This window comes from Pelophylax lessonae (assembly GCF_965119305.1).
Source record: "Pelophylax lessonae genome assembly, chromosome: 1".
NCBI lineage: Eukaryota > Metazoa > Chordata > Amphibia > Anura > Ranidae > Pelophylax > Pelophylax lessonae.
Window position 1 is genome coordinate 811,670,486 of NC_138768.1, and position 15,213 is coordinate 811,685,698.

At 43.4% G+C, this 15,213-nt stretch overlaps 1 protein-coding gene across 3 annotated transcripts in view; it reads right to left on the reverse strand.

Annotated features, from left to right (window-relative positions):
• Nucleotides 1-200: 200 nt before the first annotated feature.
• Nucleotides 201-15,213, reverse strand: part of FGFR3 (fibroblast growth factor receptor 3) — a 147,667-nt gene continuing 132,654 nt past the window's right edge. For all 3 annotated transcript variants that reach the window (XM_082265535.1, XM_082265534.1, XM_082265533.1), the window contains exons 13-17: nt 13,599-13,721; nt 12,282-12,352; nt 7,584-7,721; nt 4,310-4,415; nt 201-517 (exon numbers count right to left, since the gene is read on the reverse strand). In XM_082265535.1, coding sequence (XP_082121661.1) covers nt 353-517; nt 4,310-4,415; nt 7,584-7,721; nt 12,282-12,352; nt 13,599-13,721 — 603 coding nt within the window. In that variant the 3' untranslated portion in view covers nt 201-352. The remainder of the gene's footprint in view (nt 518-4,309; nt 4,416-7,583; nt 7,722-12,281; nt 12,353-13,598; nt 13,722-15,213) is intronic.

Sequence of the window (15,213 nt, forward strand, 5' to 3'; positions counted from 1 at the left end):
ATCTCCTCCAAAAAAAAAAAAAAAAAAATCCAACTGCATAAAAAGTTTACAATCTTTACAGGCATAGCGTATTTGTACACATTCAATTTTCTCCTAATATTGCAGGCACAGATTGGTTTGCTCATTGGCAGATCACTAGAGGTCCCATAGCTGGGCCCCTAATGTTAACATCCTTCTCAAATATATATATATATATTTTCATATATTTCTCTCTCTCTGTATCATGGCAGTTCCTTCAGGCCAAACAGTGCTTCTTGACTTTAGTGTACAGCAAGTATCACGACTGGGCGGGCCTGTCCATATGCCTCAAAGTCTACATTCCTTCTTTCCTGTGTGTGTGTCCAGGTGAAAGTCATGTTCTAATGATGCCACTGTATTGCTGGTGCTTGGGAAGACACGGCTCGTCGGGAAGAATGTCATGTGCAAAGACTGAATCATCTCCTGATGAACAAGTGCTGTGACTGTCCTGGCACACTGGTGAATACTGTTCAAATGGCACAGAAAGGTCAAGATACTCCTGAAATAGAGAGAGAAAAAAAATCTGTTATAACAGTCACTTCAATTATTGGGATACAAAAATACTAAAAAATAATAAATTAAAAAAACAGCTTAAGTAAAAGCAGAATTGTAGTTTTGTGTGATATTTTTTATTCTAGTGCACATCAGGTTCTTTCTTGGAACACATGCACTCGACTGCCCTTATTACCTGAATAAGTTGCCATAGTGAGACACTTCAACAGGGTATTATTTTCTTTTTCTAAAATTAGGAAGACATTTGTTTTTTTATCTACAGATGCCATATTAATAGCATCTACTCCTGCGGAAGTGAACTCGATTCACAAAATGCTTTGAGAATTGGGATGTGCTTGATTTTGGCATTACATTCCAACTTGATGGAATTTACATTTAAATTTGTGTATTAATTACAGAGCTCTAATTAAAGTAGATCAGCTAGTTTATTTTATTGAGGCATGTCTTAACTAGGGATAGACCGATTATCAGCAAGGCCGATATGAACTTTCCCCGATATATCGGTATTGGCCCCCGGAACTGGCTGATATTTTTGTGACGTCATTCTGACTTCTTAGGCCGCCTCCCTCGTCTTGGACAGCCTCGTCTGGAGTCGGGACTAGTCTCGCGGGAGTGTATCACAGCCACACACCCACCCACAGCAGCCCGGTGCCAGCCAGCCACCCACATCCACAGGCCCTGTGCCAGCCAGCCAGCCACCCACCCACAGGCCCTGTACCAGCGAGCCAGCCAGCCAACACAAAGCTCTGTACCAGCCAGCCACCCACCCACAGGCCCTGTGCCAGCCAGCCACCCACCCACAGCCCCTGTGCCAGCCACCCACAGACAGGGTGCCAGCCAGCCAGCCACCCACAGACAGGGTGCCAGCCAGCCAGCCACCCACAGACAGGGTGCCAGCCAGCCAGCCACCCACAGACAGGGTGCCAGCCAGCCACCCACAGACAGGGTTTCCAGCCAGCTAGCCACCCACAGGCCCTGTACAAGCCACCCACCACAGGGTACCAGCCAGCCAGTAATACACCACAGGGTGCCAGAAAGCCAGCTACCCACCACAGGGTGCCAGAAAGCCAGGCACCCACTACAGGGTGCCAGAAAGCCAGCCACTCACCCACTACAGGGTGCCAGCAAGCCACCCACCCATTACAGGGTGCCAGCCACCCACCCACCCACTACAGGGTGCCAGAAAGCCAGCCACTCACCCACTACAGGGTGCCAGCCAGCCACCCACCCATTACAGGGTGCCAGCCACCCACCCACTACAGGGCGCCAGCAAGCCAGGCATTAAGCATTCAACAAGAATTAACATGTTCAGTACCAGATTTGTGTCAAAAATTGTCTTTATTTTTTTTAAAACTTTAAAATGTACAAGTTTTTGGCCAATATCGGCCGATACCGATACGTTGTGACCAAAATATCGGTATTGGCCCTGAAAAATCCCTATCGGTCTATCCCTAGTCTTAACCATAATTGTCCTATTACAATAATACCTCTTTATATTGTTGTCTGTGCTGTACCTCATATAAAGTCCCATGAGCATTTGAAATTTTATTGTATAGGATTGATTTGGGATTCACGCATTGGATTACCTTATACATTTACACAGAATTGTGAAGTGGAAGGAAGATGATAAAAGGTTTTCAATTTTTTTTTTCAAATAAATATGTGAAAAGTGTGGCGTGCATTTGTATTCGGCCCCCTTTAGGCCCCTTTCACACATGCTGTCCGTTTGTCCGTTTTTCATCCATCCGTTGACGGATGAAAAACGGACATCAATGCATCTCTATGTAAAAACGGATGACAACTGATGATCATCAGTTAACATCCGTTTTCATCCACTTCCGTCAATGTCCGTTTTTTTGAACGGATGAATGCCCTATTTTTCATCCGTCAAAAAAACGGATCGGACGAAAAACGGATGACAACGGATGAAAAACTGATGTCAACTGATGACAACGGATGAAAAACTGATGTCAACTGATGACAACGGATGAAAACCGGATGAAAAACGGATAACAACTGATGAAAAACGGATGAAAAACGGATAACAACTGACGAAAAACGGATGAAAAACTGATGACAACTGACGAAAAACGGATGAAAAACTGATGAAAAACGGATGAAAAACTGATACATTTGACGTGAGTGAACTGATGAACTGAACGGACTGTATGTGTGAAAGGGGCCTTACTCTGATACCTCTAATTAAAATCTAGTGGAACCAATTGCCTTCAGAAGTCACCAAATTAGTAAATAGAGTCCACCTGTGCGTAATTTAATCTCAGTATTAAATACAGCTGTTCTGTGAAACCCTCAGAGGTTTGTTAGAGAACCTTAGTGAACAAACAGCATTATGAAGGCCAAGGAACACACCAGACAGGTCAGGGATAAAGTTGTGGAGAAGTTTAAAGCAGGGTTTGGTTATAATAAATATCCCAAGCTTTGAACATTTCAGAGAAATGCTTCTTTAGGCTGGTCTACAGAAGAGGAACAGAAGGGATATCTTCCATAGGGGACAATGGTTCCAGTGAGCACTCTCTAAGAGGGCAAATCTCATTTTGGAAAGATTTCCTCCCACTTCCTGTTGTGTTTCCAGGAGAAGTGAGGGAAGATTAAATAATGTGGCTTTAAGTAAAAGCGTTGGCTCTAAAACCACTTCAAGACCCCGTAATGTACATTTACCGTTACGGGATTGAAGTGGTTTACCAGGGTTTTTTTTTCAGCTGGCGGTTCTCCTTTAGATAAAAGCATTTCAAGAAGCTGATTAGCCACTGGATCACTTTTAGAAGCAGTGGGAGGGTTAAAGCTTTTTTTTTTTTTTTTTTTTTTACATACACATACTTTTTTTTTTTTTTTTACATAACTATTGATTGCGGTTTGTTAAACCTGCCTATTTTTTAAGGGGGTGGGAGGGAGATAAAGAAACCAAAAAATGCAAAACACACACAAACTTGACCAATTTAATGCCAAATGTGATGCATTCACGTCAGAATTGTAACTTTATTTCTAAGAATAAGGGGAATTGCTGTGATTCCACCAGAGAGTGCAGAGAACTACGATCAATAGGCACTAATCACTCAGAGGCAGTAATGGAGATTGCACATTTCAGAGTCACGTCATTCGTTTCACACAAATTGCTCCAATTAAGGGTAAGAAAACAAGGTGTCCCTGCCACTAGCACAGTGAGCCTTTGTGTAGCAGAGTCTGGGGAATCTGAACACGGAGTCCTGCAGCACGCCACCAGACAAATGGGGCTTGTAGGTTTTTCTTTTAAAGGGGAGTAATGCTGTGGAAACGGAGCAAGGCTAATTGGCGGAGATGTCGGCACACAGACTGTACAGTAGTGTGTTGTTCATGATTGTAGGTAAGGGCGTCGGACTCGCACACTGACACTATTGTTGTCATAGGCAGCAAAAAGCGCACCTTGTCACCGCCTCTTTCTACAAATATATATGCATGCAAATAATACATTTAGGGTGGTCTAACATGGCTTATAAAGGAAAGTTGTACTGGGAGAAATGCAGCCGCTCCCACTGCCAATGACCCCAAAATCTGCTGTTCTCTGTCTTAATTACTTTGACTGAAGGTCCCAGAACAAGCAGAATAAAGAGTCAGAATTTCTGATCTGCACACTCAGTACAGAGTAATGTGAGCAGGCGTTGTGCCTGCCAAGCAGTGCCACTATATCATTTAGGTTAGCTTCGTTTTTTTTTTTTTTAAACATGAAACTCTGACCTTCTTAAACTAGAAAAAGTCCATAAAAGTAGCGATAATTACTTACATCAGTAGAAGTTACAGTAAGGGTGCGGTCAAGGTCTTCAACGAGCTGCTTGAAGGTGGGTCTTTGTGATGGTACCGCATGCCAGCACTCTCTCATTATCATATACCTGCCAAAACAAAGGCCGTCAGTGGCTAAGCTCTAACATACAAATGTCAGCCAACCCCAAAAATTCTATGCTGCATTTGTCCAGGATGCCTATCAGCTCAGAGGGCTAATTACAGATTATTGAAAGGACAGTATGGTCACTCTGGGTATGGTTAGAAGTAATCAGTAGTATTTAGCTATACATACATTTTTTTTTTCCATGAAGAGTGAACTGACCTTTTTATTTACATATTTTGGTAAACCAAAGGGAAATGCAATAATCTTTGTCTTTCTCCCCATTGTAGCAAAAGCATTTTCTGAGTCCTCTGGATGAAACCTCAGACTTTAACATGTTTGGGTGGTTTGGGCTTTCTTTGCATTTACATTAAGGAATCAATCACATTGATGACTTAATATTTGCTGCGTACAGCGTATAGTTTGAATGCATCTGTATACTAGTCTATGGGTCCATTCACACAGCTGTGTTTAGCAGCATAAGTGTTCTGCTGCGAATTGCAGAAAATGAAAAATAGGGCACAGCTGTGTCTGAACATATTTTATGTTGTATGCATGTAAACAGTTATTCTAACATTTACTTTTACATTTTCGCTTATGCTTTGAATACTCCAATAGTGAGCTCTCCCTGCCATAATTCTCATCTCGGCTGCCACAACCTTTTTTGTGTTCAATCTCCAATATATCAACAACAAAAAGTGAGAGCCTGTCATAATTGGCACAGCAGGTGTACAGACCTGGGAATCTGGCACAAGGATGGTGGGAACCCCTCATAACTAAGAGCAGATGTGCAGGCCCAGGAACTTGGCAAAGAGAACCCAGCAGAGTCCCAGAGAGTAACTGGAAAGGTTTTACTTTCCATGATCTACCAAAACCTGAAATATCCTCTTTCCAACATCTACCAAAAACTGAAATTATAATTGTCTAAGTGGTTAGCTGTTCAGCCTAACACCACTAGGGTCGTTGGTTCGATTCCATACCACGGCACTACCTGCCTGGAGTTTGGATGTCCACCCTGTGCCTGCGTGGGTTTCCTCCAGGAACTCCAGGGTTTTCTCCCACACTCCAAAGACATGCTGGTAGGTCTAAATTGGCCCCAATATGTGTATGTATGAATGGGAGTTAGAGACCTTAGATTGGAAGCTCCCTGAGGGCAGGGACTGATGTGAATGCACAATATACAGTATCTCGCAAAAAATCTTTTTAAATGAGACAACACTGAAGAAATGACACTTTGCTACAATGTAAAGTAGTGAGTGTACAGCTTGTATAACAGTGTAGACTTGTTGTCCCCTCAAAATAACTCAACACACAGCCATTAATGTCTAAACTCGCTGGCAACAAAAGTGAGTACACCCCTAAGAGAAAAATGTCCAAATTGGGCCCAAAGTGTCAATATTTTGTGTGGCCGCAATTATTTTCCAGCACTGCCTTAACCTTCTTTGGCATGGAGTTCACCAGAGCTTCACATGTTGCCACTGGAGTCCTCTTCCACTTTTCCAGGAAGACATCACGGAGCTGGTGGATGTTAGAGACCTTGCACTCCTCCACCTTCCATTTGAGGATGCCCCACAGATGCTCAATAGATTTTAGATCCGGGAGATCCCCCTCCCCTCAACCTCTTCAGCAATGCTGGCAGCACTCATACGTCTATTTCCCAAATACAACCTCTGTCTATGACGCTGAGCACGTGCACGCAACTTCTTTGGTCGACCATGGCGAGGCCTGTTCTGAGTGGAACCTGTCCTGGTAAACTGCTGTATGGTCTTGGCCATCGTGCTGCAGCTCAGTTTCAGGGTCTTGTCAATCTTCTTATAGCCTAGGCCATCTTTATGTAGTGCAACAATTCTTTTTTTCAGATCCTCAGAGAGTTCTTTGCCATGAGGTGCCATATTAAACGTCCAGTGACCAGTATGAGCGAGAGAGCGATAACACTAAATTTAACACACCTGCTTCCCATTCACACCTGAGACCTTGTAACACTAACGAGTCACATGACACTGGGCAGGGAAAATGGCTAATTGGGCCCAATTTGGACATTTTCACTTAGGGGTGTACTCACTTTTGTTGCCAGCGGTTTAGAAATTAATGGCTGTGTTGAGTTATTTTGAGGGGACAGCAAATGTACACTGTTATACAAGCTGTACACTCACTACTTTACATTGTAGCAAAGTGTCATTTCTTCAGTGTTGTCACATGAAAAGATATAATATTTACAAAAATGTGAGGGGTGTACTCACTTTTGATACTGTATATGTAAAAAGTGTTGCGTAAATTGATGGCGCTAAATAAATATCTGTAATAAATATTAAATAAATAATTTGGATGGACTGATCTGGCAAATCAAAGTTCAAAAAAAAAATATTTTGTTGGACTAGAGCTAAACAAGGGTTGCAGTCTTTTGTCAGGGAGATTTCCCATCAATTCCTATCAGGAAAGGCAATGACTGGAAACCTCTCTGTGGTGACACAGATCAAAAACACACAGACACACACATTTTAGTTGAGTTGAGAAGTGTTCGAACATCAAACACTGATTTTATTTTTGCCTCTGCCTTCCTGTTCTGTTGCAACCACTTTACCCATCGATTGTCCTGGTGACACAGGGACAGGAAGTGAGGCAAAATCTCCCTTATGGATCACAGACAGGAGAAAAAACCTAACAGATATGTTGAAGTAGAACCATAGGTAAAACTTTTTTTTTTTCCCCATTTTGGATAGCGCAAGGAAGGGATATACCCCTGTCAGATTTTTCTTTTGTTTGCCATCTGTGTCCCATTTCCGGGATTTTCCTCCACTTCCTGCCCCATGGCCAAACAGAAATTGAAAGGAAACCCCTGCAAATTGAGGGAATTTCTTGGGGACTCCAAGGTCACCAAAACTAGGAAACTCCAATAGATGATTTTACTTTTCTGAGGACAGCCCAAAATTTGGGAATTTCTTTTACTTTCAATGATAATAGTAAACAGGAGAAATAGAGAGTGAATCTCCCTAATGGGACACGGACAGCAATAAAAACTGGCATGTGTTCTAATTCTTCTCCACAATCCAAAACTAAAAAAAAAAAAAAAAAAAAAGTCTTGCCTTCAGTTATACTTTAACTCTTCCCCACACTATCCAAAAGAAAACAAAAAACTGTCTGGACTTCAATTGAACTTATAGTCCAGTGAACTTACAGCTCATGTGTGCAATTGGCTGGCTTGTCCATCCGATGACCCTCTTTCAAAAGCTTAAATAATTCTTCTACTGGGATCCCGGGGTACGGAGAGCCCCCTAAAGTAAAGATCTCCCACAGAAGCACTCCAAACGACCATCTGCAAATGAAGATGTAAAGATTTTAATATTCACACGGGTCACTCCTCCCTCGCTTATTGTTGCAAAGGAAGGTTGAGCGTATTTATGAGCAGCCATGCATACCTAACACTGGTAAAAGTAATTGCCTGGGCCATTTTACTAGTTACTCATAGATCTCTAAATAGAGAAAAAAAAAAAAAATAGCTGGACCCGGCCTCTAACACTGAAACGAGCATTTAATCAGACAAGTGACAGCTCATCCATTACCTCCATTCCTTCTTTGTTGGAACTTCTACAGAGTTTTTGAATGGAACAAATCGAATTATTCATGCACAAACTGGCTTGCTGCAATACAGCACCTCGAGGCATGAATGGAGCAAAGTGATACCGACCTTTCGAGTACAGCCACCGAAAGTCGAGTCAATGAAAAATAATTAGAGATAAGACGGCTCCTGAATATTTCATTATACAGAGGCTGGAGTGGCGAGACCACAATAACAGTTTTATGCTGACCGAGCTGCTCACAATAGCAATGCAGACATATGTGAAAAAAATATATAATGACAGCAGAAAACTACAGAGGAAAAAGAAATGTGTTTGTCTACAATGGCCATTCAGATGCCAGATGTCATTTTTCCAGGACTGGTTAGAAAATATGTTTGCTAGGGTTAAAACCATTATTTTTGTTCTCTCTCTGATGCAGAAACACAGAGAGCTTTGTACAACCAAGATGTTGCTCAGCTGTATGACAACTTTGTAATCCTTGTTGGAGTATTGCCTATACTCCAACAAGGCTTGTCTATATACTGCTGCAAACTGCTCTATGTGGATGTCACTACATTTTTCCAATAGGGAGCTCAATAAATTGTTCCTAGCATCGCTGAAAGTCCTTAGTAGGATATCCTCTACACCAGGGATTCCCAAACTACGGCCCTGCAGCAGTTGCAGAACTACACATCCCATGAGGCATTGTAAAACGCTGACATTCACATACATGACTAGGCATGATGGGAATTGTAGTTCCTAAACAACTGCAGGGCCATAGTTTGGGAATCCCTGCTCTACATCATCCTGGGAAGCCCAAAAAAAGTTGGTGTTTCCACAAGAACTGTAAACTCAATTTATCCCCCTAAATCAAACATTTTAGCCAATCATTTGGTTGCAGGTGGCAAGAGTAACTTTCCTTCATATTGGACTATAACGGTTTTCTTCCGTCATTTCTACATTTGATCTGTAACCCACAAAGGCATCAGAATATCTAATTTGCCAGTCTAAGGCCTAATGTACCCTGGACATTTGAAAACCTCTTCTGGACGCTGGAACTTGACAGCTAGTGAGCAAAGTTAAAAAAACGTCCGTTTGACCACTTTTACATGCCATGTTTATCGGCGTTCTTCAACGTTATCTGCAAAAAGGTTTCTAAAGGAAAACCGTTTGTACTGAGGTCTCTCTCTCTCTCTCTATTCCAAATGGTCATCAATATTTACCTATTACAAACGTTACACGTTTCTATCGCGTTTAGACACGTTTGCAAGCTGCTAGCAGTGTTTGGCGTTTCAAATGCCTATGAACTTCCGTCCTGAATGCATATTTTTGCTTTTAAGAAAATGCCTCTAAAACGCAACTGCCTCTAAACGACATTAAAAACTCAATGTACATGGACAGATAACATAACAGAGGAGAGTTCAGGGGGCTGCTAAAAAAAACAAAAAAAAAAAACGCCCAACTGCTCCTAAACGTCCGTTTATCAGCAGCAGTGTGTACATGTAGCCTAAGTGTAAGGCTACAGTCAGACAGGCAATTAGGGCCGGTGTGAATAGTAGAGATTCCTGCTGAGACTCAGCATCTAGCCAACCTGTTCACTATAATGACAGGTCGCCAGTGGCCACATCGGTGATCGCTGCTTGATCCCCCTGACCACCTTATCCTGTATAATTAGGCCCATTGGGTGAACCGTCAGAGGGGTGGTCCTGGGGGCGGGATATGGCTGCAGCATGTTGGCTGATTAAAGCCCAACTCTGGGAAACTTGAAAATTCTCCCTTGCAATGGGGCTGTGCCTACAATGCAAGGATTAACCACTTGCTTAGGTCTAAGGGTGATTTACTTACTTGATCCTCCGCTCCTCCATGTTGTTAGACTGGTTCTTGCAGGGTCTTCCCCAGCATTGCTCTAAAGTCCTGACGCCATGGGTCTAAAGCTCTGCATTAGACATGATGATGTTGAGGTGCAGGCCACCACCAGAGCATAGAGGAGCGCTGTGTACCAGGGGAGCGGAGGTTTGGGAAAGTAAAAGTGGTTTTACCCCCTAGAATAAACAAGCTGTTAACACTTGCACAGCCTCACCGCAAGGGAGAATTTTTAGATTTCTCAAAGTTGGGCTTGCTTCAGCACATAGTTCTGCCCTCAGGACCGCCCCTCTGACATGTTTGACCTGATGGGCTTAATCATACAAAATAAAGGTGGTTAGGGGGGAAGGAGGTATTTATATTCAATCTTTTTAACCCTTGTTTTTTGTGCCATTTTCACTCCACAAACTGTAAGCAATTTGTAGGAGCTACGAATCGCTCTGCTTATTTTACCTGGTAATATGTAGCTGGATTAAGTTGCTGCTGCAGCTGATTACAGTGCTTATCTAAGCAGCTCCAAAAACACTGGTGTACCATGGTCATCAACAGTTGCATTGGAGGACATGAGCAGCTACTAAATCTGGCATTTCTGTAACCAGCCCAAAATACTGAAAATCACTTGGAATTCCTACAACACAAGACAGTTCACCAACTGAAATTCATTTCTAACTAGCAACGAATACATTCCCGATAGCAATCTTGTAGCTGCTACAAATCAAATTCCATGACATAAGCTTTGTGATTTCAAGCATGACCCAGCTTACGTACAACTCCCCCAATCTTACTCAAATCTTCATAATATTGCCTCAAAGTAGTCATCAAGTTTTGAAGTGCATTTTGGATTGTCATTCTCAGACAGAAAAATCTACTATTTTTTAATAGGAATTAATAGCCAATTCCATATTAATGGAAGTTTAAAAACACATGTATGCCGCCAACTTTACTACTGTGGAATTAATACAAAAAGCCCAGTGGGACCGCGATAAAGGTACTGACCCCACACAGTCATAGATCACACTTGACCACAACCCCCCTGACATCATCAGGCTACAAAAACATGGCCGCCAGCTGGAGACTAGCCAGACTAAGGGAAAATGGCCCCCATGACATCACTGGGCTACACAAACATGGCCACTAGATGGAGACCAGCCAGACTAAGGAAACATGGCTGCCATTAGCTACAGATGCTAAAGCATCCTGCCAGGATCTTTCCTGCGCCCTCTGCAAAGCTGCACTCCTTGCCGGGGGCCCCCCCTCTGAAGGTAGGAGACACGGTATGGGAGACTCCTCTGCGCACTCTGCACCGGGGCCCCCCTGCCCTATACTCACACTGCAAACAGAAGGGCATGCACCTAGGGGTTGCCTACACTGGGACCCCTCCAGACTATCAGGGCAGGACATACACTATCCCAGGACCCTTACAGAGTGGGGAAAGCGGGGGAGACCCCCGGGGTCTGCGCTGCATTCCCTGCCCTGGGACCCCCACTAGACTCCAGGTCCAGACAGGGGGGGGGGGGAGGGAGTGGGGGAAGCCCATCTCACTGAGGAATTTAAGGATGGGAGGAGGAAACCTGCAGGCAGGTCTGTCGGTCCCTGGAGGTTACCTGCGTCCACCCCAAAAAAACACCAAAAGGAGAGAGGAGGGACCGTACGTACCCTTTTATGGAGCGGGTAATGTTCCAGACAGAATCCTCGCCACTGAAGTAGGGGAGCTGTCGACCAAGGGACCTCTGCGACTCAGACCAACGCCTAGTCTTATGTGACCCTTAATTTGAGGCTAGCCTCTGTCTGTGAGGCTATGTCGCAGCCGACCTAGTGTGGTCTGCACGCGCTCCCCGGCCGTTGACTGTAGATATCCCAAGAGGAAAAAAAAAAAACACAGATGCAAGGAAGGAGGAAAAATTGCTAGGACCAGAGATCCTAGCCGGGAGCCTTGGTCCCTTCTCCTGACTAGACAGTTTAAAAATGATTACCTAGAGCAGAGAGGGGGGTTATATACCAGCTAAGGATGGCCCATTGGCGAAGCGAGGTGTTTTTGTTCTGCCTAGTCCCACTCCTGGAGGAGGCAATATAACCCAGTAGTTATGATTTATGGAGCACTGTGTCCCGTCGATGAAGGAACCACGTATAAATTTATTTAGTGATGAAAATTGGCTGTGTTGCTACGTAAAAACCAACCAAATTTAAACAATCAGTGGAAAACAACAGAAGAAGGTTGCCTCACTCTTGTGGGGAGAATACAAGCTGGTCTATGCTTTCAGAAACTTTAAAGAACAAAATACAGAAGGGTTTTCTGCACCAAAGGCAATTGGAACCTGCTGATAAGTTTCCATCCAGTCCCACGCTGTTTTTGATGCACTGTCTGTTCAGTAACAACGACCTTGTACTGTCTGCAATATGCCCAGGACCAGACTGGTACATTTGTGTTTATAAAGGGCTAAGCTAATGCTTACACATCACTCTGGTGAGTGTAGACACGGTCAAACAATGCTTCCGGAGCCATCCATTTCACAGGCAGCCGACCCTGTAATTGGAAAGACAAAAAAGACCGAACCGTCAGCACAATTTGTACAGCCAAAATGGCACCATCCCACCTTTTCCTATAATCCCTCAGCTCAAGCTTTCTCTGTTGTGTACTGGACTTCTGCTGCATCATGGACAAGGAGAATGGCTATGGATAAACACATTATAAAAGGGAAAAGGGGGGGGGATCACTATGTAAAACACAAATCTTTGTGATCACACCAGACTGGATAGATAATGAATCATTCTGGATCACTTGTGTGTTAACATTTCTGTGAAGAACAGAAGCTTGGATAAGGTCTAACAAGCTTCTAAAAAAGTGAGAATGGTTTTGCAGAGTAAGGGCCTTTGTTTACTGGCATGTATCGACTGCCTTTTAGGTGCGTTAAGCATGCATTTGAGATCAGTTTGAGATGTTTCAGGAGGTTACCTACAGGTGTGATTTATCTTCAGTCAACCTTCACCTGGTGTGGTCTGGGACTTAAAACCAGCATATGAACGCTCAAATATTGGCTGGTTCAGTAGGGACCGGCCAAGATCCATACCTTGTATGGGCAGACTGATTGCACTCAAGTCAATCTATTGATCGACTTGGGTACAACCAGCATGTCGGATTTTAAGGATGCGATTATTACCAGTGGCTATAGCCGCTAGCAATATTTACCCTGCACTCCTGGCAGGGTCAGCTCCCAGCAGGGACGGAAGAACACAATAGCATCACCCGTGGTAGAAGAAAAGAAAAATCGTATCATCTAAGATGGACTTAAGAGAACCATACAAATGTATTCCCCCAAGCAAACAAGGCATGCTGGAGAATTATGTGTCTGAAGCAAACCATTAAATGCAGTTATGTGAACGTATAAATAGCCTGGCTCTGCCTATTAGATATGATATTGGCAATCTTCCTCCTCCCCAGCCCTGGTTGTATGAGGCAGCTACATGTCTGAAATCTACTGACACCCCAGAGGAGGGAAATAGAAGACCAGGTGTATGATATGTCCAAGTAGTCTGAGGATATTCAAACAGAAAAATCTCCATCCACAATACACAGAGGATGCAGATCATGTGTGGACCACAACCAGCTTGGCTATATAGTAAATGCAAGCTGAAACTGCATTTTTTTACATAAGTAGCACCTATAAATATAGTAATCAGGTTCAATGTATATTTGTTTTAGCATTAAATGAAAAATAACAATCATTCTTGTTCATACAAATGTTTGCCAGCTCTACTAAATATCCACTTACGTTTGTGGTCTTCTTATAGTAGTCTATGTTGTGAATGTCTCTAGCCAGCCCAAAGTCAGCAATTTTCATCACACTGTCTTCAGTAACTAGTACATTTCTGGCTGCCAGGTCTCTGTGAATACACTGCAAGAGAAAACAAAACAATCTCGATATGAAATTCTTCCTCCAAAGAAATTCTACGGCAAAATTTATTTAGCATAGGAAATGAAAGTGGCGTATGTAGGCCTGATGTCACTGGTTCTTATTCATTCAAACAAAATAGTTGGATTCTTAGTACTAGGTGACAACCAAATTCTTGACGACAAGGAGTGATGTCAGCACTCCACCCTTTTTTCAAATATTGTGAACCAAAAAGTCTGCAAAGAAGCTCCTCTTTGTACTGCCATAGCATGTATTGCACTGAAACGCTGCCTGATCATATATTGTATACACAGCACCAGTATAATAGTTTTAAGCAAAGGAAGGGCAAGGTGAATGTGGTATTTAATTACTATTCACCTGGGCACCTTTGTTTTGCCCAATCATTGTCCAAAGCCCTGCACCGTTTTTCCTGGGTCCCAATATCCAATGTATACCAAGTTTAGCTAAAGGCAGAGAAAGTTGGGAACTAGCAATGCACAGCAGGGATTTGTATAGTGTGGAAAGCAGAAAGCATACACAAAGCGTAAATTAGATAAACTCAGGTGGGGTCAGAACAAATGCTCCTTCCAAGCACCCATCAAGAACAAAGTACTTGAATGCTGAGCACTGGGCAGATATAAAAGGTGCAAATTATTGCAGCTCTGTATTCAATACTACATATATAACTACCATAATTTTACTTCATATCATCCTTGCAGTCCCTGCACAGCACAGCTCCGAGAAGGGTAAGGTAAAGCAGCACAAAGGAGCGAATCAGTTGTGCTACAGTGCAAGGATCATTCTGATAGGGAGGAGAGAGCAGAGTGACAGAGAGGAGTCGACTCTCCTTTCACTGTTCAGTCACAGGTTGACAAAGAGGCAAGACCATAAAATGAACGTGAAACTGCAGCAGAGAAAAATCAGGTCTCCTTCTTTTTCAGACATGGACTGATGTGTTGTAGAGCAGAGTAAATCTCAGACAGCTGAACAGAACTACAAATCCTTGGCAGGTAATATATCTCCTTTATAAGTATTTAATCTGTGCATTTAGCCATTTGTCTGGAGTTGAGCCCCAAAGTGAAGGTGTAAGAATAGAAATGTTGACTTTTTCCATCCCTATGTAGTCCTTCAGGACCTAAGCCTAGGCTATCATTGAGATAGGTTGTTATACTTGCCTACTCTGTGCAGTTGGTTTTGCGCAGGGCAGCTTGAATCCTCCTCTCAGGTCCCTCTGGACTGCTCCTGGCCCCTCCCTCCTGCCGAGTGCCCCCAACAGCAAGCAGCTTGCTATGGAGGCACCCAAGCCAAGCTGCAGCTCCGTGTGTCTATTCAGACACGAAGCTGTCATTTGGCCCCGCCCCTTTCTCTCCTGATTGGCTGACTTTGATTCACAGCAGTGGGAGCCAATGACGCCGCTGCTGTATCTCAGCCAGTCAGGGGGGAGAGTCTCGGACGGCTGAGTGATTCCTTGACATCGCTGGATAAAGATGGAGTT